Raw genomic sequence first — 25,622 nt, 5'->3', positions numbered from 1 at the left:
GCTGGGGAGAGGGAAGTCTGGGCCTCCCTTCTGAAGCTGCTGCCCCCGCGACCCGACCCCGGATAAGCGGAAGAAAATGGATGGATGGATGGATGTTCGACATCTTCAGCTGTCAGCATATTTTTACACATCACCTAAAACCCTCACAAGTATAAAAAAATGTTTCCTGTTTAAATACAAGAAAATTGATGTTTGTATGTTTAAGAGTGATTAGCAGCTACTTTAATTGACAAGTTGGGATTGAAAATGCTGCGGTTTCACATCTACAGTATCAGCTCTGGCTATGAAACTGGTAAAATTATACTAACTCTACTAAATTACTATATTAAAGGCATAAGTTAAGGGCCTGGTTGACATTTTGTTTTATTTTCTCCTTTCATATTTGTAACTGAAATGAATCACATTTCTGTTTTAAATCTGCTGTTTTGTTACTGAATTTATGCATAAAGAGAATCATCGTTTCATTAGGTTTTGGAAAGTCTATTCTCCATTATCAAGTGGTTCATGTCCGGTTCGATTCTGGGGAAGTTGGGTACATCTCTGTTGGCAGTGTGTTCCTGGGCCTTGAGCGTGGATGAGCCGGGGTTGACGCTCCAATGTCATTTTGCCACTGTAACATTGGGCGGCTAGTTTCTTGGAAGTCTCTCGGTGTGTTTAGTTGTGAATTTCCCTGTCCAGTTGACGTTGTCTGCACTTTTCTTCCACAATTGGTAAAAAGGTTGGACCTCAAGGTTTGACCATAGAAATATCAGCTTCCATCCCACCAACTGCTTTGGTCTCATCATCGATTGAAAATGGTACTTAAGATGTTTGAGGAGAATGCAAGTACTGCTTTTGTTCATCCAGTGATGGATGATTGATCAAATGGGATCTTTTGAAAATCAAATTGCTTGTGCGCAATGCCCCTCTTGGTCAACAAGAGGGAGAAACAGCGCAACTTTGTTTTTGGTGAGATGAACTGCAGAGTGTCATGCCTGGGCAGTCGTTCTAATATTTAAAAAATAATGCAGGTTTGTGTCTCCCAGCTTAGGAGGGATCCACCTCTTATCCTATGAGATTTTTTTTCTGGGTGAGAGAAGTTTTAAATCTGATTCAGGAGGAGCAGCATTGTTTTGAAACAGTACCCAACTATTAACCATCAAAAGAATGCAGAATTGGTTGTGGAACTTAATTGTCACATCTACTTATTGTGTTTGGAGATTATCTCAGGAGTTGTCTGGTCCTTGCATGAAGAAAGCATGGACTGTGTACTTGTCCTGTGCCCAAAGATAAGCTTGTTAAAAGTTTCTTTCCAACTTGTTCCATGCTTAAGACGAAGCAGGAGGTGGATTGACAGATGGGGACTTCATCTGCAGTTTGGTCAAATCTAGAAACCAAAAGTGGCTAAAATGAACTTCCATATAGGGTTGACGTAACCTGCAAATGCTCTTCATGGATGAGAGAAATTTTCATTGGACTGTAGTACAACAGGAAGCCATTTTTAAGGTGTTCAGTGAGTTATTTTTGAGGAACATTTTTGGATTTTGTCACAAACTGGCATTGAAGAAAGAAAGCCTTCTGGTTGGTGCTGCCAAAATGAACCAAATCGGCTTTTGAAAACAGTTGGTGAAAGTACATCAATAACATTATCTGGAACTGCATTAGTTGATGTTACTCCACTGTAGTAGAGTAATCAGATTACATTTGCTTCTTTATCTTACTGTTGGTTTGCTTTGATACCTTTAAACCATTTTGTTACTCTTGTGCAGAATCCTCCTCGGATGTTACTCGTCTTGCCACCTCTTGTTACTGCTCTCCTTTTCTGTATTCCCTGTGGCTACAGTGATGTGCAATCCAGCGGTTAAATGCAGCATCCATGTGCATGGCATCACATCGTATTGTTTTATAGAACAGTTCACTCTCACTCTGTATAGGATTGACTTGATGCAGAGTTTTTAATACCTATAATCTTTTACAGTTTTACTCTGCACAAAGCGTTTTAGTTTGATCGAATTGTAACAGAAACTAGTTTTAATTTGCAGTATACATGAAGTAGTTCCAGATGAAAGAGACCGATGAACCAATAATCCATTGTTTTGCGTGTAGATGGGTTTAACCAGGCCTCTGGAGGGCCCACTGGTAACCAGGGGCAAATGATGGGCGTGAGTGGAAGGGGAGGAGCCATTGCCCCAGAGGGAACGTCAAATATGGGGACACCTATGATGTCAGAGAATGGAGCCATGGTAACGTATCTAAAAAAAAAAGCTTGTCTGTTCATTAATATGATTGGGTTCAAAAACAGCACGAGATTTCTTTGCATTGTGTTGAGAAAACTTTAGTGGAGCTCTCAAATATCGGAACCAAAACAGATATTAGTATCTCTACTACTTTCTCTCATAATCCACAAATCTAACCTTTGTGGAATAGATGCAAGAAGAAGTCAATTGCTAAAAAAGTCTGATTTATGTACAAGCCACATAGGGGACAAAGCAAACATGTAGAAGAAGGTGATCTGGTCAGAGGAGACCAAAAGTGACAGCTGGCCAAAGTTGGTGGGAAGATGGATGGAGCTAGAAACAGGGCAGACCTTGAAAAATACCTGCAAAGGACATGAAACTGGGACAGACGCTCACCATGATCCCAAACATCCAGGCAGAGCTACAGGAGCATTTTCTGTTAGAATGGCTCAGCCAAAACTAAATCTACTTGGAGAATTTCTGAAATTCAGAAAGTGTCCATATAATAAACCTCACGCAGTCTGAGATATTTTACGAAGACTTCCGTCTGTAAAAATGTAAAGTTTTTGGAAACCCTAAAAGACTTGGAGCAAACTGTGACTTGAGTCAGAGTTAGGCCTGACACCATAACTAATTTTGCTGTACAATAAATTGTTCCAGAAGTTATCACGACAAACGATAATATTGTTGTTTTAAGACCATTTTTAAGTAATATCATGGTAATGACAAAATAACAATGCAAGAACACATTCTCAAAGATCATGAACATTTAACACAGGAACTGGAAAACATTTTACATACCCAAAATAAAGAAAACGGCAAATAAAATACATTTTGAAGTGTTGGTAAACAAAATTGCCCTTCAAAATAAGGGCTGGTTGAGACCAAAACACCAAACTGAAGACTTTTATCATCCAGTTTTTGGTAGAAAGAGAGAAAACAATAAATCAAGCCAATGGAAATTAAGTTTGTTTGTTTATCATGCGATTAATTGATTTATTGATTGTGACAGGCCTAGTCAGAATACTGAATATAAATTATATATGATGAACATATTTCTGTCACCTTTACAGTTAAATGCTACTTTTAGTTAATTGAATAAAACATCTTACACTAAATTTCTGCTGGTAAATGTGAAATGTTTGAGGTAATTATAGTTCTGCAAAGCTCTGTTGATTAAAAAGTAGAAGCTGTTTTTCAAAAATAAAAACAGCTATTTTTTATTAGTCTCGAAAGAAATGTTAAGTCTCGGAAGAAATGTTAAGTTTCTTTCACTAATGGTCGTTTTTTTTTTTTCTTTTCTCCCTTCTCTTCGGGGTCACCTTTTTCCCCCTTTGCACTTGGATGATGACAATTGGATCAAACTCAACCTTGACTGAACTTTGACCTCGATTTATAAAATACCTCTACGACCCTCACCACTATTTGGATCAACTGGATCCATGACTCCTTACAACTGCTCCTTGAATCTAATTAACCAACCCCTGTTGCCCTCAGCGTAATGATAGGTACCCTCAGGGCGGATCAATGGGCGGTCGATCGGAGGTCGAGTCCCCAAAGCAACAGCAGCAGCCATTGGGGCCGCAGGGTGGACCAGCTCCAGGATATAGCAGAGGCAGTCCAAGTCCAGGAGTCTTTGAGGGCCCAAATAGCAAACGTCGCCGATACTGACGTCTAACAGTTCTCATGTGGATTAGCAGCCAGTGCAATTTCTTCTTTTTCTACACAAGACCTCGAGGTTACCCATCACCATCATGACTCCAATTTTCTGGACAACAAAGCGGCATGTTTTTGTCCGTTTGTGGATTTACTTTTTGATTGTACTACCAGTTTTTAGAAGATTTGGATGAAGGTCTTCGACCTCGTCATTGCAAACACACACACATTGGAAATAAATTTTATTTATTTTTTTTTATTTTGTGAATATGCAAACAGGTTTGGGTCGGAATATAGCCTCAATTGCTTTCTAAGGTGGATTATGTTAAAGGTTCAGACTTTCTGCTGTGTTATTCTCCACCTGTCAAATAGATGTTTGCCAAGCAAAAACATATGAGGTTGATTAACTCATGGTCATTGTTGCTTTTTGAGTGTTTTACTAATTTCTCCTGTAAGTCTGGTCAATATTTGTCCAGACTCATCTGTTGGTCAACTTTGATCATGTGATTAAAAAGGAAACTAAACGAGGTCCAAGAAAAAAAGTGGTTAAAAGAACCAGGTGCTGGTCATTTCACCCCTTTGCCATTTTTTTTTATATTAAGCAGTTACATTGTGGTTCCAAGCCCCATCAGCAAGGCTGTCCATGTCCACATCGTCTCAGGCACTTGTAGTCTCACTTCCTAGCAAAAATATATTTGCTCTCAAGTCAATATGCACTGATAAAAACAATGTTTAAAGGTTTATATTTCAAAATATGGACCATAGGTTTTAGTGGAAATCTATGTCAACACATTGCCTTGAATGTTGGCACAAAGCTTCAGTGTGGATTTGTTTTTTTAGATAAACCTTTCTATATTTTAGCATCCATTTTAATTTGCAAATATGTGCATATCCTTGTCTTGATGTTTGGAATATAAATTTCATCCAAGAAGCTTTTACTACATCAGATTTACAAATGAGTTTTTTGCCTTCTAGTTTCATGCATAATTTACAAAATCTAAAATCTAAAAAATAAATAAAATGAAATCATGAGTGAAATTAAAGGATTTTAGCAGTATTTGCTTTCAGACTTAAAAAAATAAAAACTTAAAGAAAATAACAGCTTCCAGAGTGCAAAATGGAAGTAGAATGAGAAATCTGGCAAAGAGGTGAGTTGGTACCTTAAGAATTTATTGCCATGTTCAAAATAACCTGCTTAGTTAATTTTATGAACATTTATCAGCTTTTTTACAGCAACACTTTAAAACTTGAATTAAAATGTTTTTCATTTAAAACTGATGTTAAATTATGTTAAATTTAACATAATTTAGAGTCTGCAAGATCCTTTTATCGGTCAACTTTACACTTCCTGCTGTTTGTATAGATTTTTAAAATAAGTGATTATTCTTACCTGTAGATGAGAATAATCGTAACAGAAATATGGTGTGTTGTGCTTTTGTTATGGAGATTGTACAATTGTACAGTGACAAAGCGAGAGCATATTTACATTATGAATGAAAGAAGCCACATGTAAAGTCACTGAGTCGTCCCAGGCTTTATTTACCTTCAGTGATTTTGTTTATCCAGTGCAATGATTGCGACATCTTGAACTCATCAGAGAAGTTGTTGTGGGTTAGAAATCTTGCAATTAAAAGGTTTTAAAGCGTTTTTGTTTTTTAAGTGTTTGTTACTTTCCGAAACTTTTCCATGACGATGAGTACTGTGAAATCCTCCTTTTATTCATTTTGGGGATTTTATTTATCCTTATTTTTTGCTCAGAACTACAGGAAATGTTCTGTAGGTTTTGTGCATCTTGTATTTGATGGTCAAGAGAAATAAAATGTTTTTTTTGTCGTTATTTAAACAAACTGTGTTTTTGTTTGTCAAACCTGATTAACAATAAATATCACATCCATCCTGATTACAAAGCATCATTTCTAGTATTTTCATCTCATTTTGTGTAAGTATTATAATGAAGTATGAGGATGGATAGCGAAAGACTCCTGCAAACCTATTTTCTTTGGTTTCCTGGTTTCGTTATTTATTTTTTGGGTAGAGGGAGGACGGCAAGGACATTTTTTGCTTAGAAAAGTTGAGCAAAGAGTGAGATTCAAACATCCTCTAAAGTTGCATTTCTTTAATTGAAAGAAATGCAACTTCTTTCAATTAATCATAGTTTGTTGAATATCTGCAAAGTTTCAAGGCAAAAGTGATCAGAACATGTAAGTTTTGGACCTGCAGGAAGGAAATGCCCCCCAAATTAAACCAGTTGGGTGAGCTAGTGGATAAATGTTGAATGAGCCCTGATCTTCAAATCAAAGTAAATTTTTATAGCATATACCAGTTGACAACATTTTTACTTTAAGGATAAAACATAACTTCATAAATTGCAATTAAGCATGACTAGATGGCTCTAAAAAGTGAATAAAAAAGACAAGTTGGGTATTAAAAACTGAAATATTGAGTTGGTGGAAGCTGCCATGAAGGTGTTGGAACAATTTGGTAGATTGTTTTGTCTCCAAAAAGTAACAAACTACAAAATAAGAACTTAAATCCATTTTAAAAGTACTTATTTTAACATTAACATGCTGGTTGCAATAATATGAAGTATTGCTAATAAATCTTTCAAACTTATTGAAATATTTTCTATTTTTCCTGTTGACATTCATGATATTAAACCTGAAAATCAGTGAAGACCCAATAACTTAGAGTACTTGATGTTCCCTTACCTGCTCATCGGGACATGAAGCTGTTTAGACTGAAAACAGGACATTGGCCGACTCTCCGCTTTGGTTTTTAGTGTATTAACATCCAGACCGGGAAGAGGATTTAGCTTTTTAATGTCTGGAACGTTTTATTTATTCCATCCAGCTTAAATATATCTGAACATCTGGTGACTGCATCTCTCTCTCCTGCTCTTAAAAAAAAGCTTTCTCTGTGTTTTGGGTCATTTTGTATCATTGCTTTGAATCACCTGATAATACAAATTCTCTAGTTGCTCTCATTTGTAAACTGGCGCTGTGTCTTTAAGAGATTTTGCCATCAAAGTATTGAATATTGTTTATCATTTGAACTGGTTTACTGGTTACCACTGAGTGAGATTATTGTGTGGATTTCAAATTAAGATCATCCAGTCAGACTCATTGAAATCAGATATTTGCATATATTAAAAACACATTTATTATTTAATGGTTTGCACCAGGATGTTGGAGATTTTGAGTATGTGAGGCGTTTTATTCATACTTTAAGCTTTAAAAAGTGTTTAGGGTGTTTTAAAATATAACTTTTTCAGTTCAAATGTTTCAATTACTGAACATATTAAAAGTTTTTTACCAAGGAAAATAAGTAATTTGTTTTTTGGAAAAGCCTTTCTGCTCTACATATTAAACATTAATTTCAGCTGAACTAGAACTTTCTGAAATATATTTTTTCTTGGTGACAGGAAATTTTTATTTCATGTTTTGAATGTAACATTGTGATTTCACCCGCTGTTATCTATTTACTTGTTTTTGCACACATACCAATACTCTGTTAAATTGGTGATCGGTTTTTATTAAGTTGTAATTTTCCTTGTCTGCTGCAGGTCCTGTGAGCCAGATGCTACTAGTAGTGCAGCCATGGAACTGGTAAATTTTTGCTTATACACACATTTATATTTGTTTAGACTGGATTTTACTAGTACAGAACCTTAATGTTGAAGTTTGTAACTTTCAAGTCTATAAACATCAAATTTAGAAGTTTAAGGAGTTTAGTTGCACGTCTGTTGCTCCAATAATCAAAACCATGAAGATTTTCTAAAAGGAAACATACAAGTGTTAAAGAATGTTTATTTTTTATTTTATTTATTTCAAACTGGTTTTTAAAAACCAAGAACAAATAATTAGCTTACTTTTCTGTTTGAAAAGGAGCAGGAAGAAGTGATCACTTATTTAATCCTATCGCTTATCTCGATTTAATTCAATATATCACTTACTGACTCAATAATTATCCAAAATATGTAGTTAAAACCATGTTCTAATATTCATGTGCTTGTTCAATATACTGTCTATTACACAGACAAGATGGTTACAAACTAACTCGTAACAAGACAAGAAAAGCTACGGATAATAATAATACCGTTATAATGAGAATTGTAAGAAAATGGTTGTGTTGATTTTAACATCTATTAGCCTACTTCATGTCTTCTGACAGCTTCTGGTTAAAATACAGATCTGGCAGCTAAGAAGGGATAATTTATTTTTTATCCTATAAAAATAAAGTGATTTTCTATTGACCAAGTTTATCTTTAATATTAGTATTCATTTAATATGAAACATTTAAATGTGACAAACAAATAAAAACGTACAAATTGGTTTGGGGGAAAATGCCTTTTCTGAAGATGCAGGTAAGGTTTATTTTTTACTGGTTTCGTTTGACACCAGAAAGCCGTCTGGACCAAGCAGGACTTTGGACATTGATGTTGAACTGTTTTGTTGTTACTTTAATAATTTATTAAATTAATTGTATTGTTTCTCTGCTGAATAAAATGGATTAAAGCATTATTTATTGCACTGCTTATTTTTTTGTATTAAATCTTAATGTTTTTCTAGCCGATCTTTGGGTTATTTACACAAATGGCTAATTCATGTTACGAAGCAGCAGCTACATGCGAAACATCACATTTCCTTCTGACCTTTAAAGAACCTCCTGGGTCAAACTGATGCGTCAAAGGAGAAGAAGAAGAAGACGGAGGGATGTTTGGAGACGTGAAGGGGGACGTGTTACTTTTCTTCGCCAAGCCCAAGGCTGTTCATTACCAACAGGAGGGGAGCTAATCATTGAAGTGATCCAGTTTAACGTGGAGAATGAATACTTCTCTGTTCTTTACTTTGTGGCCTCGTTCTTCTTTAGCCCACTTTCTGCCCCACTTCTGTTTATGAAAGAAGATTAGTTTGTTTTTGTTGTGCAAAGCAACTGTTTATCTGTATTATTTTAAAACGCTTTCCGGAATATTCTAGCCATTTTAAAAGTGAAAAACTTTTCTGATGTTGCTTTTTAAAGATTTGATCGAGTGGCCTACATTAAACGACTATAGCACTTCCTAATTAGTGCTGTTCACAACAGTTCCCAGAGATTTCACATTTTGTCATTTTATCAATTCAGCTCTCAGTCTGGGGGATTTTTGGATATCTGTGCATTTCCCGTACAGATCAATGAATAAATATAATCCTAGAGATTACAATGCTGCTTTGCTCGTATATATCAGCAACATAAAATAATCGATTATTAATATTATTGACATTAAAGTGACTTACAAAATCATTCTTCCTTCTTGAGTTTTTTTTACGTTTTTTGTGTAAATGACCAACGTGAAATATAGGAAAGGTTGAAAGGTGAAATGAAAGGATAACGGCGTAGTAGAGCCATTGTAGATGGCAAAAAAATTTGAGATTCATCTCAGAAAAGAAGAAAAACGAGGACATTTCTGAGGTTTAAAAGTTGAAAATTTGCCAGAAGAAACTCAGAAACTTTGAGATTAATCTCTGGGGAAAAAAATGAAAATTTGAGAAATGTTCTTAAAAAAAACTTGCAAATGCATGACCTTAGTTAGAAAAAAATTGCCACTTGTGGAAATATGAGTGTCAAAAGTTGAAATGAAACTCAGAAATTTCCAAGTTTTTTCTGTAAATGTGTGAGATTAATCTAATTTTTTTTTGTTTTGTTTTATGGAGGTTATTAACTTTTTTTTGTATCTTTTCTCTTTATCTTGTACCGTGGTATGAAAAATATTTGTGTTATTCTTGTTTACTTTTTGACAGTGCCAGGGTTTCTTCTGGCCTTTTGGCTACTGCTTCTGTTTAGGTGAACTGCCTTGTCTGTAGGTTTGTAGTTTTTCCCCTCAGACGACAGAAATTGAAGCGTTAAGCTTTAAGATGTTTAATGTTTGAGAAATTGTTTTATCCCGCTTTAAATTTCTCCACAACGTTCTCCCTGACCGGTCTATGAGCACTAGAGTCCCTACAGTTATCCCTAATCTTTCCGTTTTATTTGTAAAAATGTTGGAAATACGTCTAATTTTTGTTCCGTGTCTATATTTTGTATTTGCTTCACACAAAATACAAATAAAAACATTGAAGTTTACAGTGGAAAAGTGACGCAATGAAAACATCTTGGGTCGTTTATAGGGCATGTTCGCGACTTTTCCTCATAACTTTAATAGTTTTTTCATGTACGAGTGCAGATTTAGGCCGTTGTTCGTAAAGATGTCCAGACCCAGTAGCTCCAATCTGATTATCGGCTATCTGAATGGGCCGGTTTAGGTAAAAATAGTGGAGACCTATTTTTTGCAGCGCCACGGCGCCGCCTCCGCCCCGTGCGTAAAGACGCATTAAGAATTGGCACAGCGGCTGTTAATCCAAACAGGAGCTGCTTGTGGTTACAGCTCAGCCTCTCACTGATGGCGCTCTGGGAGGAAGGACGTCAGCTGTGTTGCTTTTGCCCTTAACTTTATTTATAAAGTTGATCAGATTCTCTCCTGACGCCACGTTTTTTGTGTCTTTTTTGTTTTATTTTATTGTTTCAGTTGGTTTCTGCTGAAATGTCTCGCGTGTTGACGACACGGAGGTTATTAATGGGATTTCTCTCCCCGCTACGTCACCTATGGACAGCTGGACACTGAGGCGTTGTGACTGAATGGATAACATGTCTCCGCAGCAGCATCTACAGCAGGACGGCCTGAGCCGCGCCGGACAGCAGGACAGCAAACGGGTGAGATTTTCAGCCTCTGGAGTTTAAAATTAAAATGTTGTGTTAGATATTGTTGGTTGTGGGGCCACTTGGCATCCACATGAATGAGTTGTATCTGTGTTGTATCTGTGTGTTGGGACAGGAGGCAGGTTAGAGTTCAGGACTTTCACTAAAGTGATACCGGCATCTTCTAGGAATTGCGTTAGGATCGACCTGGGGGGGTAATTTAGAGGTGTCAGGGTATTTGTACTTCCTGAATCTGGGTCTGACTGTTCAACAGTTTCACATTTTGTCACCACAAACTTTAATCTACTTGATCGTGAACAAGAAATATACAATGGACCTCCGTTAGAGAGCACAACTGGAATAAAAATACAATCCGAACCCTCTAAAAATGCCCATTTTATTAGTTCAAACGCCAAATATGCCGTAATAAGCTATCTTGGCATTAGTCGTCCTTACAGAGCTCGGCATTTATCGTATCGTTTATTTATTACGATTAATTTCTTATGATGGTAATAATTTTGATTTATCTTTGTCATAATAAATTCCAACTAAAGATGTTTGAAATCCCAAAAACTCCCAATGTGGGAATTGTTTTACTATTTTCTTCACTGTATGTACAAGGAAAGCATCAATAATTTAGAAAATAGGATAAAATATAGTTACAATTTACAATTTAATAATTCAAATCATTAAACTGCTTCTTTATATAATTGATGTTTTACAAGTAGGAATGTTTTTCAACAGCAGTATTTGTGGTTTGGGGGCTCTAATTGCTGTGACACATAAAAAGAAGTGATAAATAGTTTTGTTGCTACTTTAATCATTATCACAATAGTACCACAAAATATTGTGATAAAACTTTAAGTCCATATCGCCCACCGCTACTTTCTTGATTCCGGTTTTGGGTTTGCAGCCAATTGACACCAAAGACAAACATTGGATGTATCAACTAGCATCACACCTACGTATTTTTGTTTTCCAGGTKTTTTTTTTTTTTTTTTTTTTTTTTTTKTYAAAWAATTGAGATCAATATGGAAAACATTTAAATTTTATTGAATAATTTGGAGTCACATCCCAGAGAAAAATCTGGGATCCACAATAGGCAGGTGTCCACTGTGACATACTTGTGAGGTGGAACCAAAACAATGCACCATTTTTCCAATTAAAATCCAATTGTTGGCATCAGTTTATTTCCTATAATAAGATGCAGACTTCGCCTTGTTATTAAAGACTTCAGAGGTTTGAGCTGTAATGAGAAAACCACAAGAAATTCAGAATTTAGAGACTGATGTATTGAAACTATTTGAATCATTTTATAAGTTTAATTCAGTTTTAAATATTAAATACAGTTTCGAGGCAATTTGCTGAAAAATAGGCTCAGTTTAGATCCATTTATGTAAGATCCAGTCCTGACCAATCAGAATCGGTGTCAAAGCTACTTGCTTACAGTTCAATCAGAACTTATTGATGCATTTTAATAAAGTTTAAAGGTTTGCAGTGAATCCTGCCCTGTTGGCTTCGAACCTTTTTGGTTTTTCTTCCATGAGCGGCGTGATGTTTGGATAACAAACACGTTTCCTCTGAGAACTACTGCACCTTTTCCATTTCTCAGAGCATCAGGATATGTGTACTGCACATAATAAATAAAGGCTTTCTATAGGATTCTACCGTGGTTGCTAAAAAGACCATTTTTGGCTTCATTTGTGTTTAAATGAGAAACCATTCAGTTTCCTGGCAGGCAACACCATGTTTTTATTGAAAACATTTAAAAAATTTAAATGTCTTTTAGATGTTTTACTTCCTGACAGAGTGATATCCAGGCCCACAGCATCATAGATCCTCTACTGTTCCTTAGCTGCTTTTAAACATATTCATCCTTTGTTTCACCTAAACCCACCTGGAGTGATTGCTGTTAAAAAAAAACTGATCTAGAATCAGTTAATGTTTCTGTAGCAGAGCACCATCTACCTACTGGGATATTTTTGGCTAAATTTAGTTGTGAAAGCGAACATTGTGATGCTGTGGCTGGAGCGTTAGGAATGTTTCACCACTCTGCGACCGAGTGAAATGACAGAAACGTGTGGATGTGACTGTCAGATCAGACGATTTAGAGTTTACCCTGAATGTTCTCTGCTGATGGTCTTTTTAACTAGAGTCATTTTTTAGGTTAGAGCTCAAAAACAGAGTCTTAACTGCATGTTTCCACGGAGACATTTACAGCTGTGGGCAAACAAATCTGCAAACACGTCCATTCGTCTTGTTTTACTCCTGCTTATTGAATACTAACATGAATCCAAACTTGCAGAACTGACTCCGTATTTGCAGGGTAGTTACAGTTTTTCTCCTCTAAAACAATCATAAATGTCACTGCTATGCTAAAGTATGTATTCATCTTTTCCACATTTTTTCATTTCAAAACTTACATGTGTTTTATTTGGATTTTACATGTTAGGCCAACGCAAAGTGGTTTACGGCTGCAGAGTGTAAGAAAAAAAATGAATCATGGTTTATGAAAAGTGGGGCAAGTATTAGGTTTAACCATTTACATTGTGTTTATTTGTGACATAAAATTTCAATAAAACTCTTAGTGGTCGTAATGTGACAAAATGTGGAAACGCTCCAGGGGGTGAACAGTTTCCCATTTCGTTGTGCATCAGTTCTGCATCAGGCGATCACTAGTAAGTGGGTTAATCTGATGTACAATGAAAGAAACTATGGTTACGTAACGGCTGTTTGTTCCTCCTGCATTAGTCTCCCAAAGCCTTTCACAATTAGATTAAATGAAACTTATTGATCCCTGTAAGGACACAAAGATAATAGGATACCAGTATGGCTGCCAGCCGCAGCTGCTGGGCTTCAGTGCAGCAACGATCTGGAAATATGTAAAAGTTCAGTCAGATGACCGGATGTTTTGTTTTGCTTTTTGATTTGCTGCTGCTGCTGTGTGAGAATTGAATTTCATGCATTATATGAAAAAAAAAAACCCAATTACATAACTAATTTAACATCAAAGTTCTTAACAAAACAAACAGATACAATTTTTGTGCTATTATACGGAACCAAACCAGGTCCAATTTGAATGGAATCAATTTAATGTTCGTTGGTACGGTGCAATTGTGTCGTATTTACATCCTGTTTCATAATAATACAAATTCAGTCGATCACCTAATGCTAAACAAAAATGTCCTTTAAAGAAATCCAGCTGAGTTGTTGTCGTAGCGACAGCAACTGATCCTGGGGCGACAGTGGAGAGAAACAACAGAGTTGTTGGGAGGAGTAGCTCTAGGAGAAACAGCCCAACATTGGGGCTGGCATTCGTTCAGTGGGAAGAAAAAAGCCAATATTTCTATCAACATGTATTTATTTCAAAGCCATTCCTCTCTGTTTGACTCCTGTGTTTGTTTTTAGCGGACAAAGTTTCAGAGTTACCGGCGTCAGTCCGCCCCGTCGCTGGTCATCACCAAGGCTCTCACCAGGTCCAAAACTCTGTCCAGGTACCGTCAAAGTTACCATTTCTGTCGTTTGGTTCACTTAGGCTACGTTCACACTGCAGCTTGAAGTGACTCAATTCTGATATTTTGTCAAATCGGATTATTTTGCCGTGGTCGTTCACACTTCCAACATATGTGACCTGTATGTGCTCTCCGGAGTGAGCGGGTGTTCTGTTAGATCAGCATACGCTGTCGGAATAGCAAACATGCAGGGAGTACGCATGCGCATTAAGATGAGCGCAAAATTTAGAGGAGCTGTCAGTTCAGCATATTCCACAAGATACGACAAAATTAAGCCAATAAATTATTTTCAGTGATAACTAGATGGACATATACGCACTGTCATGGTTTCAAAGTGTTTTTAAAGCAGGGTCTAGCTTTAGCTACAGTCAACGACAAGCCAAGCCCCGTATGAAACTCGCCTCCCTGTTCTTTGAGGAAGGTCTGACAAGCTAACAGCTAAATCGGGATGTCATACAGCTGTTAATACAGTATATGACGATTTAACTTCTACGTCATTATGTTATGTTGCTGATTAAATAAAAGCATGTGGTATTGTCAGTGGCGCAACTACACATTATTCAGGTGGATGCGAAAGCATAAATCGGCGCCCCTCCCGCCCAGGCGACGATACGTGAAGGGTAAAACTCGCTACATTTACCTCGTTATGTGCGCGAGGTGAAGTGTATGGGAAAACGTCATCGGCGCGCCGCCCCCTCCAGACGGGGTTTTGGCGCCCCCTCTGGTGCTGCGCCCCTATGCGTTGCATACCCTGCATACCCACTTTTTGCGCCACTGGGTATTGTATTGCCATTGTCTGACAGATAACGCAGTCAGTTTGTGCTACGCGTATGACGTTCTGACGGCGTAAGCTGATCTCATAAAACGGCAAACGAACTGACAGTCTTGCACATGCGCAGTAGAGTGCGCGATGACGTCACACATAGAGCGCGTGCTCAGTGTTTTGCCAACCGGCTTAAAGAAGTGCCCAGTGTTAGCGTAAGTAAACGTAGATGCTAGTGGTGGAGCATATGATTTTAAAGTTGTTCTCCGATCAGAGCCATCATATCAACATCTTAATCCTCGTTATCGTCCGCCATTGTTGTTGTTTTTCTTCCCGCTTGCGTGTATCAGACGCGCGATAGTGATATTTGTCGAGTATAAATGACGTTCAGGTAGGAAGAATGCGACCTGGCCGTACAGACTCGGGTCATATTAGAAAAGATGTCCAAGTGGATTGGGTCGCATTCGAAAAAAGTCCGACCTGTGTTCAGACCGTCATGAAAAGCTCAGATACAGGTCGCATTAAGAGGAAAAAAAAAATGGAATTGGGTCACTTCCGGCTGCAGTGTGAACGCAGCTGTAGCGTATTTGGAGGAATAAATTGCTTTCCTCTAGTAAAGGCTGCCTGCAGATGTGAACTGATGTAATACGTCTTCGCTCTGATTAACACACACGTGCGGAGTTTGAAATGACTGTCACACCTTTGAGTAAAGTGTTTAGATCCACTCTAATTGATAATCCTGCTGTTGACAAACTTATCCAAGGATCAGGCGCCTATTAATAGAGAGCAGCTTTGGACATACGGAGTGTGAAAGTGAAGAATAAGTAACCTAATTAAAATGCTCCTGCAGGAGGAGGGACACACTGCTGAACTAAAAAATCAGTTCAGCAGGTTTAAAAATCGTCAATGAAACTCAAATTATATCCTAATTTATTATGTGAATGAATTGAATATTAATAATAATCCTTCAAACTAATTCCTTAAACCCTATTACATATTTTTACCTTCAGCCAAAGTGCTACACTAGACAATTCAGTTTATAGGTAAGGCATCAGCGTTTTTTGGACAAATAAGACCAAAGTGGATGGTTACCCATAATGCACAGCAGCAAACCTTGTATTATAACATCTTGGCAAGTGTGAAGCACGTGAGTGGAGCAGTAAGCAAAGTATTTTAGACTCCAATTCACATCGCTGTTGATTAATCATAGGGTGTACTTAGTTTTGAACACATTGCTTTTCCATTTTGGCTTTGTAGATTTGATTCAGTTTCAAATAATTTAAGAACCTATGAAAGACCACAGTTATTTTCTGTTGTCGGATCAGTCAGTGACTGCAGTATTGATTTTAAAGAGCTGATCAGAGGAGGGATTTATATGAGAAACTGAAGCAGCAGGAAGTAGGGATGCAACGATTTATCGGTGCCGATTTTCTTCTTTTTGGGAGATCGTTATCGGCTGATACTCACACATGAAGATAAGAATGTACCTCAGCAAAGGTCTTGAAATCAACCACCTTCCTCTTTTGCTTTCTAGTGAGAGGTTTGACCTCTAGCCCCGCCCACCAGGTCACGTCTGCACATTGTTACCAACTCGGTGACTATCTGGTTGTATTTAGCAAAATGTCAGACAAAAAAAGTTTTTGGGCAAAATCAGAATCAGCAGGTCAGGTTAAAGATCGATGATTGGCCAACAGTTCACCTCCAGCAGGAAGAACTCACTTTCGCCACAGTTCATGAAGGGACTTCCTGTTTGTTCTCATTCCAGAGAGAGCGTCTCGGTCCCCGTGTGTCCAGAAACCTGTTCGCTGGTCCAGTCCATCCTGACCAGCTCCGAAAGGTTCTTCCTTCTCTACGGACACGCTCAGCTGAAGACGGGCATGCAGACCCAGGACCGGCACCTCTTCCTCTTCAGCGACGTTCTGGTGATCGCCAAAGCCAAGTAAGCACCATTAGCTAGTGTGCCTTTTGATGTGTTTTGTGGCATCGATCAGCATGTGTGATATCTGCATCTCCAGGTCAGCCAACAACTTCAAGCAGAAAGTCCAGGTGCGCGTGTGTGAGACGTGGACGGCGGGCTGTATGGACGAGGTGTGCGAGGGAAGCACGAACCCGGAGCGGAGCTTCGTCATGGGCTGGCCCACCTGGAACTGCGTGGCTCTGTTTAGGTAGCACACATTTACAGCGAAAACCAAAAAACCAAACGTTTATGGTGTCAACACGGATACCGTAGACAATGACAAACAGAGGAGCTCATCAGAATTTGGGCCAGAGCTGCACAGGTCAGAGGAGTCTGTGTTTACGTTTCAACAGAAGAAATATGCTGGCGATGCTGCAAAGCGCACCTTAAATGTCGATGAAACACAGAGCAGACAGGATGAAGAATGAACACATTGCAGCCTATTAAACTACAAATAACCTAGCTGGGAAGAGAACCGCCTGTTCTGATGACAGAACAGAACCGGACTGCTGTCCAGAACGGTCCATAAAGTTCCTGTTAGGGTTACAAACGCCTCACAACAGCCCTCAAAATCAGCCATGCTTTGGCATCATGTTTCTGTTCTTTATGTCACAATTTTTCTTCTGTGGATGAGGCCCTAATCTTCATCTACGGAAGAGAATTAGGGCCAAAATTGAGGCTTTTTTCCATAGATTTCTAATGTGATCTCAATCTATGTCAAAGTTCAAATAAATGTTATGTGTAAATTATGCTGCACTTGATCCAGACTGTCCCAAAAGATTTTTGTAGTTTTAAGACTAGATTTATCTGATGATGATTAAACAATTTAAACAATTTTACTTCTAAGAAAAAAGTCTGAATTGTGGCTCTAACTCTCTTCTGTAGGAAGGTGAACAGCATCACGATGAGAAAGTGTTTACATGATGGAAAAAGAGCAAAGTTTTTACATTTCTTTAAGTGCAATGACAAACTGTTCTTCTGTATGAACATTTCTCTTCATGGGGAATTAAATGTTTCACGTTTTATTCTTTATTTTTCTGTTCAGAAATGGAAGAAATTCATGTTTTGTTACATTTTATAAATCTGAGAAAAATCTAAATTTTCTGTTTATTCAGCTGACAATTTCTTAAAATTCAGCATATTATGAAAAATATAGCCTTTGATGTTATTTTCTCTTTTCCCTTTATGATAAGAGAAAATCCAATTTATACTGACTCGTTAATCGAGGACTAACATTCCTAGTTAATGTGGTTCTTAATTATCACCTGAATGTCAAGTTTATTTTGAGCTCTTTGTAATTTTCAACAGGGTTTGTTAATATTTGTGTTTAAGCTGTTAATGCTCTTCATGCTTCCTACTAGCTCAGCTGAACAGAAGGAGAGATGGCTTTCCCTCCTCAAGAGGTGAAATACTTTTACTGAGCATTGATTGATCTTTTATAAATCAACAGATTTGATCAGGTTTTTAATAGATAAACCAACATGAAATTATAATTTTTTGCCTCTGCAGTCGGATAAAAGAAGAGAAAGAGAAGGAGGAGCCGAAGACGATTCCTCTGAGAGTTTACGGGAAGGGGCTGAACACTTTTGCCGTTGTGAGTTTGAACGTAACGCCTCAACGATCCTCTGTCTCAGTACGCTGATCCTCTCCTGACCTCTGACCCCTCTGATCAGACCAAGACACTTCCTGTCAGCAACTGGGACTCGGCCAATGAGGTGATCCGCCTGGCACTGCAGCAGTTCGGCATCATAGTGAGTAAAGTTAGAGATGCGGGTCAGTCCAAACATTCTGTCTGTCTGGATGCAGACAGACRGAATGCATTTTTTTTGTTGTTGGACCTGAAACCTCTCACCATTTATGTGTCGCTGTCAGGGAAACGTCAAAGACTTCCAGCTGTGGGTCGTCTCCAAGAGGGACAACACACCGTACCCTCTGATTGGTGAGCTACACGCTCATTAAGATCCTTTACCCTTTAAACCTGAAACAGATTTCAGGTTTCAATAACTCCAATATAAATCATTTTTAAAGCCACCTTAAAACATAACAGAAAATAATATATTTTATAGAGTTGTAGAGCTAAATTAAGCCAATGGTGGAGACGAATGTCGTCCAGATAACTGCTGATAATTTACAACTGGCAAATATGGATGCAAAAATCTGGCTAGCTCGCTAGCGATGGCTGTATTAGCAGATAGTTAGCAGCATCATCGAGTCAGAACGTAGTGAAGTCTTCGTGCGACTCAAACTGTTTCCTGACAGAAACGTTAAGCAAGATTCAATAAAATTAAAGAACTGTGATTAGCATATTTAAGGCTGTCACAAATTAGTTACACTGCAAAAACATAAAATCTTACGGAGTAATTTTTTTCTAGTTTCTTGTGCAAATTTCTTAGTACACCTGAAATAAAACAAAACTAACATATAGATAACCTTTCACCAAGATATAGGAGTGTGTTTTAAGTAAATTGTTTTACAATTGATGATAAAGTGTGAATTATTTCACTTATAACATGGTAAAAATATCTTGAGTAATTTTTCATCAATACTAAGGATGTAGAGTTAAAATAAGCTTCTATAATTTTGTGAAATGTTACTTGTAAGTTAGTCTTATTTCAAGTGTACTAAGAAATTTGCACTAAGTTTGGTAAGATTCAATTTTGCAGTGTAGTTTTGTCGTCTCCTCAGGTCATGAGTTTCCCTTCAGCATCCAGATGAGTCACGTGAAAAGCTCAGAGGTTCAGGGAGGAGGCGGCCGGGACGCTGCGGCGCCCCCTGCTGACCGACAGATGGCCATGCAGATGGAGCAGATGCAGGTGTACAAGCAGTGTCAGTTCATCCTGAAGCCCCGCCCTGCAGAACCCCCTCAGCACCACCCACCCACAGGTACGCCGTGTTTCTCTGCTTCCTGCCGGCGTTTTGTAGAAACCAGAACAATGTTGAGGATTCTCTCTGGAACGTTGCAGATTTCTCCCAGAAGTCGTTCAAAAGACGCCGTTCGCTCGTGGGTTGGGCCTTCTGGAGAGGATCGGCGTCTCACCTCAACGAGCCGGCGCCGGCCGGAGACGCTCCGGGCCGCCTGTTCGGCCGGCCGCTCAGCTCCGTCTGTGTGGACGACGCTCTGCCCAAGCCGGTCATGGTGAGCGGAGGCCAACGCACACACACACACACACACAGTGGAAAACACCTAAGATAGCACTGAAGAATGTTTAGACATCCAACCTTTAAGTTGATCTAATTTTATTCACTAATAGGACCAAAGTTGTTTCACACATTCATCACATTGAGTAGTGGGTGACTGGAGGCTTTTTTCCTCTTCAATTCACTCAGAATATTATATTTAGTGAAACATTTCTTTGTATTTTGTTATAAAATGTCAAATTAATCTTGTTAATGTTTTGCTTTATTTCTCACATTGAACATTGGCCGACGTCTCTTCTTATACTCATTCAGGTGCTGGTCATAAAATTAGAATATTAAGGAAAGGTTGATTTCTGTCAGTAATTCCAATTAATCATTACACATATTTCAAATATTTATTTATTGTAAGGTTAATTTGAATGAAAACCCCAAGTATAACCAAGAGAACTAGACTGAGACCATTTAAATAAAGATGTTTACTAATTAATTAGTTAATTAGCTTATTAAATTCATAAAATGTATATTTTTGTTAGACTTCATAGTGAATAATTTTATTTAATTTGAAATATTTGATGTTGCAAACCTCTATTTGCAACATATTTGTTGTTGTAAATCAGATTTTTATGAACAATAATCAAAGTTGTGGCTGTTTTTCCCCGTCAGGACATGCTGGTGTTCCTGTACCACGAGGGCTGCTGGACCCGCGGAATATTCCGCAGGTCAGCCGGGGCACGGGCCGTCAGAGAGCTCCGGGAGTCTCTGGACGGCGGAGGCTCTGAGCTTCCTCTCACCAAGGAGCACGTCTTCATCATCGCTGGAGTCTTCAAGGTACAGAAATACTCACAACTCTTTCACTAACAACAACAAACCTGGATTTGTTAGATAGAAATTATAGGAGGTAGATTTGTGTCGTATCTCAATTGTTTTTAAACACAATCCTTATGTGAGCTAGCAGTAGCATCACGCTTTGCGCGCATTTCAAGGGAAATAAATGGTTGTTTACATGCAGTACCTTGCGGACCACTATGGGGCGACTATGGACCAAAGTTAGAGAAAGACTGATCTGGTGTGTGCATGGGGGAAACTAAACTAGTCGTCATTCCTCTGAGTAATACTTGTTTTTCAGGAATTCCTGCGCAGAATCCCAGGCAGCTTATTGGGCTGTGAAGTCTATGAGGAATGGATGGATGTGTTGGAGGAAGAGGATGATGAGGAAGAACAGGTCCAAGACGTGAAGAGGTAACTGCTCCTCCATGTTTGAACTGAGACTCAAACTCAGTGTGACGGTTTTATCTGCTCTCTGCAGGATGATTGGTCGGCTGGCTAAGGAGAACGCGCTGCTGCTGCGCCACCTGCTGGCTGTGCTGCACGCCGTCCAGACCAACGCTCAGGAGAACCAGATGACGTCCTTCAATCTGTCCGTGTGCATCGCCCCCAGTTTGCTGTGGCCCCCCGGAGCGCCCTGCAGTCCGGAGGTGGAGGGACGAGGAACTAAAAAGGTGAGATCTGGATTTTACATGAGAATTTGGACTAACAATGCAGCTAGTTTGGTTTGTGGAGCTGTAATCTGGAGAAACTTTGAGTTTTCTAGACCACAGCAGGCTTTCAAAGAGGCTGAAAGGTTTAAATTTAGAAGTTTGACTTTTTCAAATGTAGGTTAAGCCCAGAAACAAAGTATTAATCTTCTTAAAAATGACAGAAATGCCTTTCATTCATTGTTGGTTTCAAAGTTTTTATTTTCTCTCCTCCTGTGCTGCAGGTGTGTGAGCTGGTCAGGTTCATGATCGATCACTGTGAGCAGATCCTGGGGGAGGAGCCGTCCGCCATATTCGGGGATTTGCCACGGAGACGCAGCAGCGAGGAGAGTGCCTCAGGTAGAAACATTTTAAATAAATGATGTAAGCTGAAAGTGTGATTCGTAGTTAGCTAACCGTGTTTAGAAATAATGGCTTAAAACTGGGTCAATAAATGGAAAACAACTTATATGATCAGAGGAAGCAAAGTGTTAAGTTTATGAGTGATTTGATTCTTTTGAACTGCTTTTGTTCAAAAGACTCAAATCACTTATGAGCATCTAAACCTGTCAAATTTGTTACAAATCATTGTCAACTTATTTTTTTAAGGTTCTCTTCAGCTGTCTGACCGTCTTAAGAGACAAACAGGCGTCTGGTGAGCAGCTTGGTTGGTGCAGCCAGTAAAGTGCTGCGCTTTGAATCCGGTGATTCTGGGTTCAAACCTGTTTTTTTGCAAAAATCCGAGAAAATAAAAAATCTGTAGTATCAGCAAAAAACTCTGAAATCAGTGCATTCATGGAGTAAAAATAGATTGATAAAAAAAACATAGTTAAGCAGGAATCATGTTTTTCTGAATATATAGCCTTAATTTTGATTGATTATGATGAACCTTGTTTTTTAACCTAAAAATCCCAAAGTATGAATTAAAGACCAGGATTCGAACCCACATCTTTAGGACCTGATGACATAACCTGTGGACCACAGGACTTTTCACACTTTAGATGTTTCTCGTGGCGCATTTATCTTTTCTGCTCTCAATGGTGACTGAAAGTTGCTGACAAAATAGACATTGCTTCCATGCACCGATTTCAAAGTTTTTTGCTGATAATGCAAATTTTTCATTTTCTTGGGGGGTTTTTTGCATAAAAACCGAGAAAATGAAAAATCCTTTCCAGGATTTGAACCCTTGTCCTTCGTGTCTGATGCCATAACATGTAGACCACACGACCTTCTACTCTTAAGCTTGGAGTAGAAGTAGAAACTTTCTTTTCAAAAAAATTTGAGTGCCAAAAGTGGAGCCAGGATGCCTTTCCATTCTAGGTACTTCAGTTGATCTTCTAACATCATGATTCTGAGGTCCAGGTCTTCCTCTCTGTCTCCACCTTGACGTAGCATATTTTTACATTGACTAAGACATTTGCCATAACTGGATTCAAAGCACAGCACATCACTGACTGCACCAGCCCATCTGCTCTACAGGCACCTGTTTGTCTCGTAAGACTGTCAGAAAGCTGAAGAGAAACAAAAAAAGGTTGATAAAGATTTGTAATAAATTGGACAAGTTCTGCTTCAGTACACCTTAGATAATTATATACTTGTTTCACATAATCTAATTAAACCAGTTAGACCAGGTGTGATTGTGCACGTCATCACACCTGTAGACTGAGAGCCATTAATTAAACTTTGCTATCTACTTGTAGCTACTTATCTGCTTTCAGACTGAAAATGTGTTTTCTCAAATTATGGCAGAAAATTTCTCCCATAAATGTCATGTTTTCTGAGTTATTTACTCCCAACTCTCTTGTGGTTGCAGAGTCCTGGGTTTACCCTCTGACCGATTCGTCCTACGACAGTTTGGAGAACGAGTTGGACGACAGCAGCGGAGGTTCTCCGGGTTTCTGCAGACGGCCTCTTCGACCCAAAGCCCTGCAGAGCAGCCTGGACTCCATCTTGACGTTCAGCGACTACGACCAGGACGCAGAAGCCCCGGCTGCTGAGACGTCGCCCTCCCTGGAAGCTCGTCGCTCCCAGAGGCGGCGCCGCTCCGAGCCCGCTATAGCCTATGCTGCCAGGTTCTGTCCCTACATATCTGCTGGTGAGGAGGAAGAGGAGGAACTGGGTGAAAGGTCAAGCAGAGGTGGCGACATGACGGATGTAGTCAGTTTGTCCACTTTGTCGTCTCCGGATCCCACCAACTCAAACCTGGCCAAACTGACTCATCCACAGACTGTGTCTTCTAAAGAGGCTCTCCACAAGGGGGCGCTGAAAGGCCGCATGGGCCTCCATCCCAACTCCTGGCTGAAGAAGGACAAGAAGCTTTCGCTGACTCAGCAAGAGAGTTTGGAGGAGGAGGAGAGGCGGGCGGTGAGGAGAAACTGAGCATCAATGTCTTCAGCCTCATTTCCATCAGCACACTTGAACCTCATGATGCGTTTCAGGTGGAGTTACAGATATTTGAGTGCATCATAAAAGTATTGTAAATATGTGGAATGGCTCTTGTGATGCACTCAAATATCCGTGACCCTCTCTAAGGTGGCACGTCACCTGAAACACATCATGAGATTCAGGTGTGTTGATTCAAAGGAAACAAGCCTGACAAACTAAAACTGCCCTAATAAATTCAGTCTGATTTACTAAACTTGACTGTTTGATTTACCACTTAGAAAGCAGAAACACAAGAGAACATGCCAGATGTTTGTTAATCAGAAAATACTACAAAAACATACCTACTAGTCTAAACTCATAACAAACCAACAATGAAAACATCTGAACGTTTACATGACAACCACTTCTACTTAGTTTAACATGGAGATAAGCAGATTTGATTTACAATCTCTGATGCTGCACTTTGCACTGCAAAAACAAAATATAATCAAGGATTTTGATTTTACTTTCAAATGTCACACAAACAACTGGTTCACTTCAAACTACTGAAAAGTTTCCTCCAATTCAAACATAAATTATCCAACAATCATTAATCATCTAAAGACAACAATGCTACCAACTTAGCCGCTCTGTCTAATTCAAATTTCTCAAGACTTGTAACAAATTGGAAATACAAACTACACCAAAACCACTTCTCATTTGCATCAACCTTACTAAACAAAAGCTCCTCAAGTCAAAGAAAATACAAACTTCCATTAAAATTTAACTGAGAACCACCACCAGACGACCATAATGCCACACAAAGCCACATCTACGTTAACCAGTTTGGTAACAACTCTAAACCCTACAAATGGCATGTTCTCTCGTCTTACCTGCTTTGAAGAATGACTAAGAGAAACTGGCCTCTGTCTCATTTTTTCACCTTAGGAAGACAAAAAACAAACTATTTCAGTCGAATAATTACTCTCTTCTCTACTATGAAAAATAAAAGATGCTTTTATTTGAAACATCCTGAAAGCCTGTGAATAATTAACCTCCATCTGCCTACAGGGTGGAGCAACTAAACCAACCTGCAACAGCCAAGCTAAACCCAAGACGTCCCGCCGAGGCTCAAAGGACGCAGGAGACAAAGGGAACATCCAAAACCCGCAGCAGGACTCGCCCTCCAGCCCGTCCCTGCTCCACCGGACCACCGGCGGCCTTCGCTTTCCCAAACCCGCCAGGCCGCCAGAATCTTCCTTGACGGTTCAGATGGGCAACATGCTCAGCAACCCTGGAGGCAACGTCAATGTAAAGAGGAGCGAAGCTCCGTTCTTCTACAAGCCCAGCAGACCCGCTCTATCCCTGTTCAGACAACCCAAAACTCCAACGGCGGAGGACTGCAGCAGCCGGCTGACTCGGCGCCGAGGTTCAGAACCAGAGCGACGGATCGCCGATCAGGCCTCCGCCTTGACCCGGACCAGGCTGCCCAGCGACCCGGGTCTGAAGCCAACCCATTCAGATCAGCACGACCATTTCTGCCTGTCGCCCTGCGCCACCAAGGCAGTGAGGGACTACTTCTCCTCCCACCCGCTCAGCAATCCTCAGAGCAGCCAGGAGGTGGCGCTGGCGCTGGCAGAGGGCCAACGGGAGTGGCTGAAGAGATGCAGCGACGCCACGGCGGAGCCCGATCTGGAGCAGCTTCTGTTTGCTGAAGAGTCTTACGTTTGAAATTCATTAACAGCATCTACCGTACATTATTCATCTAAATAAACAAAATACCTTTTAGAA

At 39.3% G+C, this 25,622-nt stretch overlaps 2 protein-coding genes across 5 annotated transcripts in view; both read left to right on the top strand.

Moving 5' to 3' along the window:
• The window catches only part of pspc1 (paraspeckle component 1), an 18,452-nt gene extending 10,067 nt beyond the window's left edge, over positions 1-8,385 (top strand). The window contains exons 9-10 of one of the 2 annotated variants that reach the window (XM_008428701.2): positions 2,086-2,222; positions 3,714-5,709. In XM_008428701.2, the coding sequence (XP_008426923.1) occupies positions 2,086-2,222; positions 3,714-3,887 (311 nt within the window). In that variant the 3' untranslated portion in view covers positions 3,888-5,709. Of the gene's footprint in view, positions 1-2,085; positions 2,223-3,713; positions 5,710-7,434 lie in introns of those variants that run through there. The other variant, XM_017302418.1, reaches the window with a different exon arrangement.
• Positions 7,433-25,622, top strand: LOC103476378 (rho GTPase-activating protein 20). Of its 3 annotated transcripts, XM_008428688.2 has the most exons (17): positions 7,433-7,477; positions 10,414-10,598; positions 13,992-14,077; positions 16,624-16,797; positions 16,874-17,023; positions 18,177-18,218; positions 18,325-18,409; positions 18,489-18,566; positions 18,688-18,754; positions 19,501-19,698; positions 19,779-19,951; positions 20,617-20,781; positions 21,080-21,192; positions 21,260-21,452; positions 21,713-21,827; positions 23,281-23,831; positions 24,903-25,622. In XM_008428688.2, the coding sequence occupies exons 2-17, from the start codon at positions 10,524-10,526 to the stop codon at positions 25,560-25,562; spliced, it is 2,925 nt and encodes a 974-aa protein (XP_008426910.1). In that variant the 5' UTR covers positions 7,433-7,477; positions 10,414-10,523; the 3' UTR covers positions 25,563-25,622. The 3 variants fall into 3 exon arrangements, with proteins under 3 accessions (XP_008426910.1, XP_008426901.1, XP_017157906.1); XM_008428679.2 differs by lacking the exon at positions 7,433-7,477 and having other exon boundaries at positions 10,249-10,598; XM_017302417.1 differs by lacking the exons at positions 7,433-7,477; positions 10,414-10,598; positions 13,992-14,077 and adding an exon at positions 14,991-15,073.

The sequence above is a fragment of the Poecilia reticulata genome, linkage group LG2 (genome assembly GCF_000633615.1).
Source record: "Poecilia reticulata strain Guanapo linkage group LG2, Guppy_female_1.0+MT, whole genome shotgun sequence".
Lineage (NCBI taxonomy): Eukaryota > Metazoa > Chordata > Actinopteri > Cyprinodontiformes > Poeciliidae > Poecilia > Poecilia reticulata.
This window is presented reverse-complemented; position numbering and strand designations above follow the sequence as displayed.

Bases quoted from the DNA above. Each gene is read 5' to 3' on its own strand.
- LOC103476378 (XM_008428688.2), top strand. From the start codon at position 10,524: ATGGATAACATGTCTCCGCAGCAGCATCTACAGCAGGACGGCCTGAGC. The intron at 14,078-16,623 runs GTACCGTCAAAG...TTCTCATTCCAG, and splicing joins AGGTCCAAAACTCTGTCCAG to AGAGAGCGTCTCGGTCCCCG. The intron at 18,219-18,324 runs GTGAAATACTTT...TTGCCTCTGCAG, and splicing joins TGGCTTTCCCTCCTCAAGAG to TCGGATAAAAGAAGAGAAAG.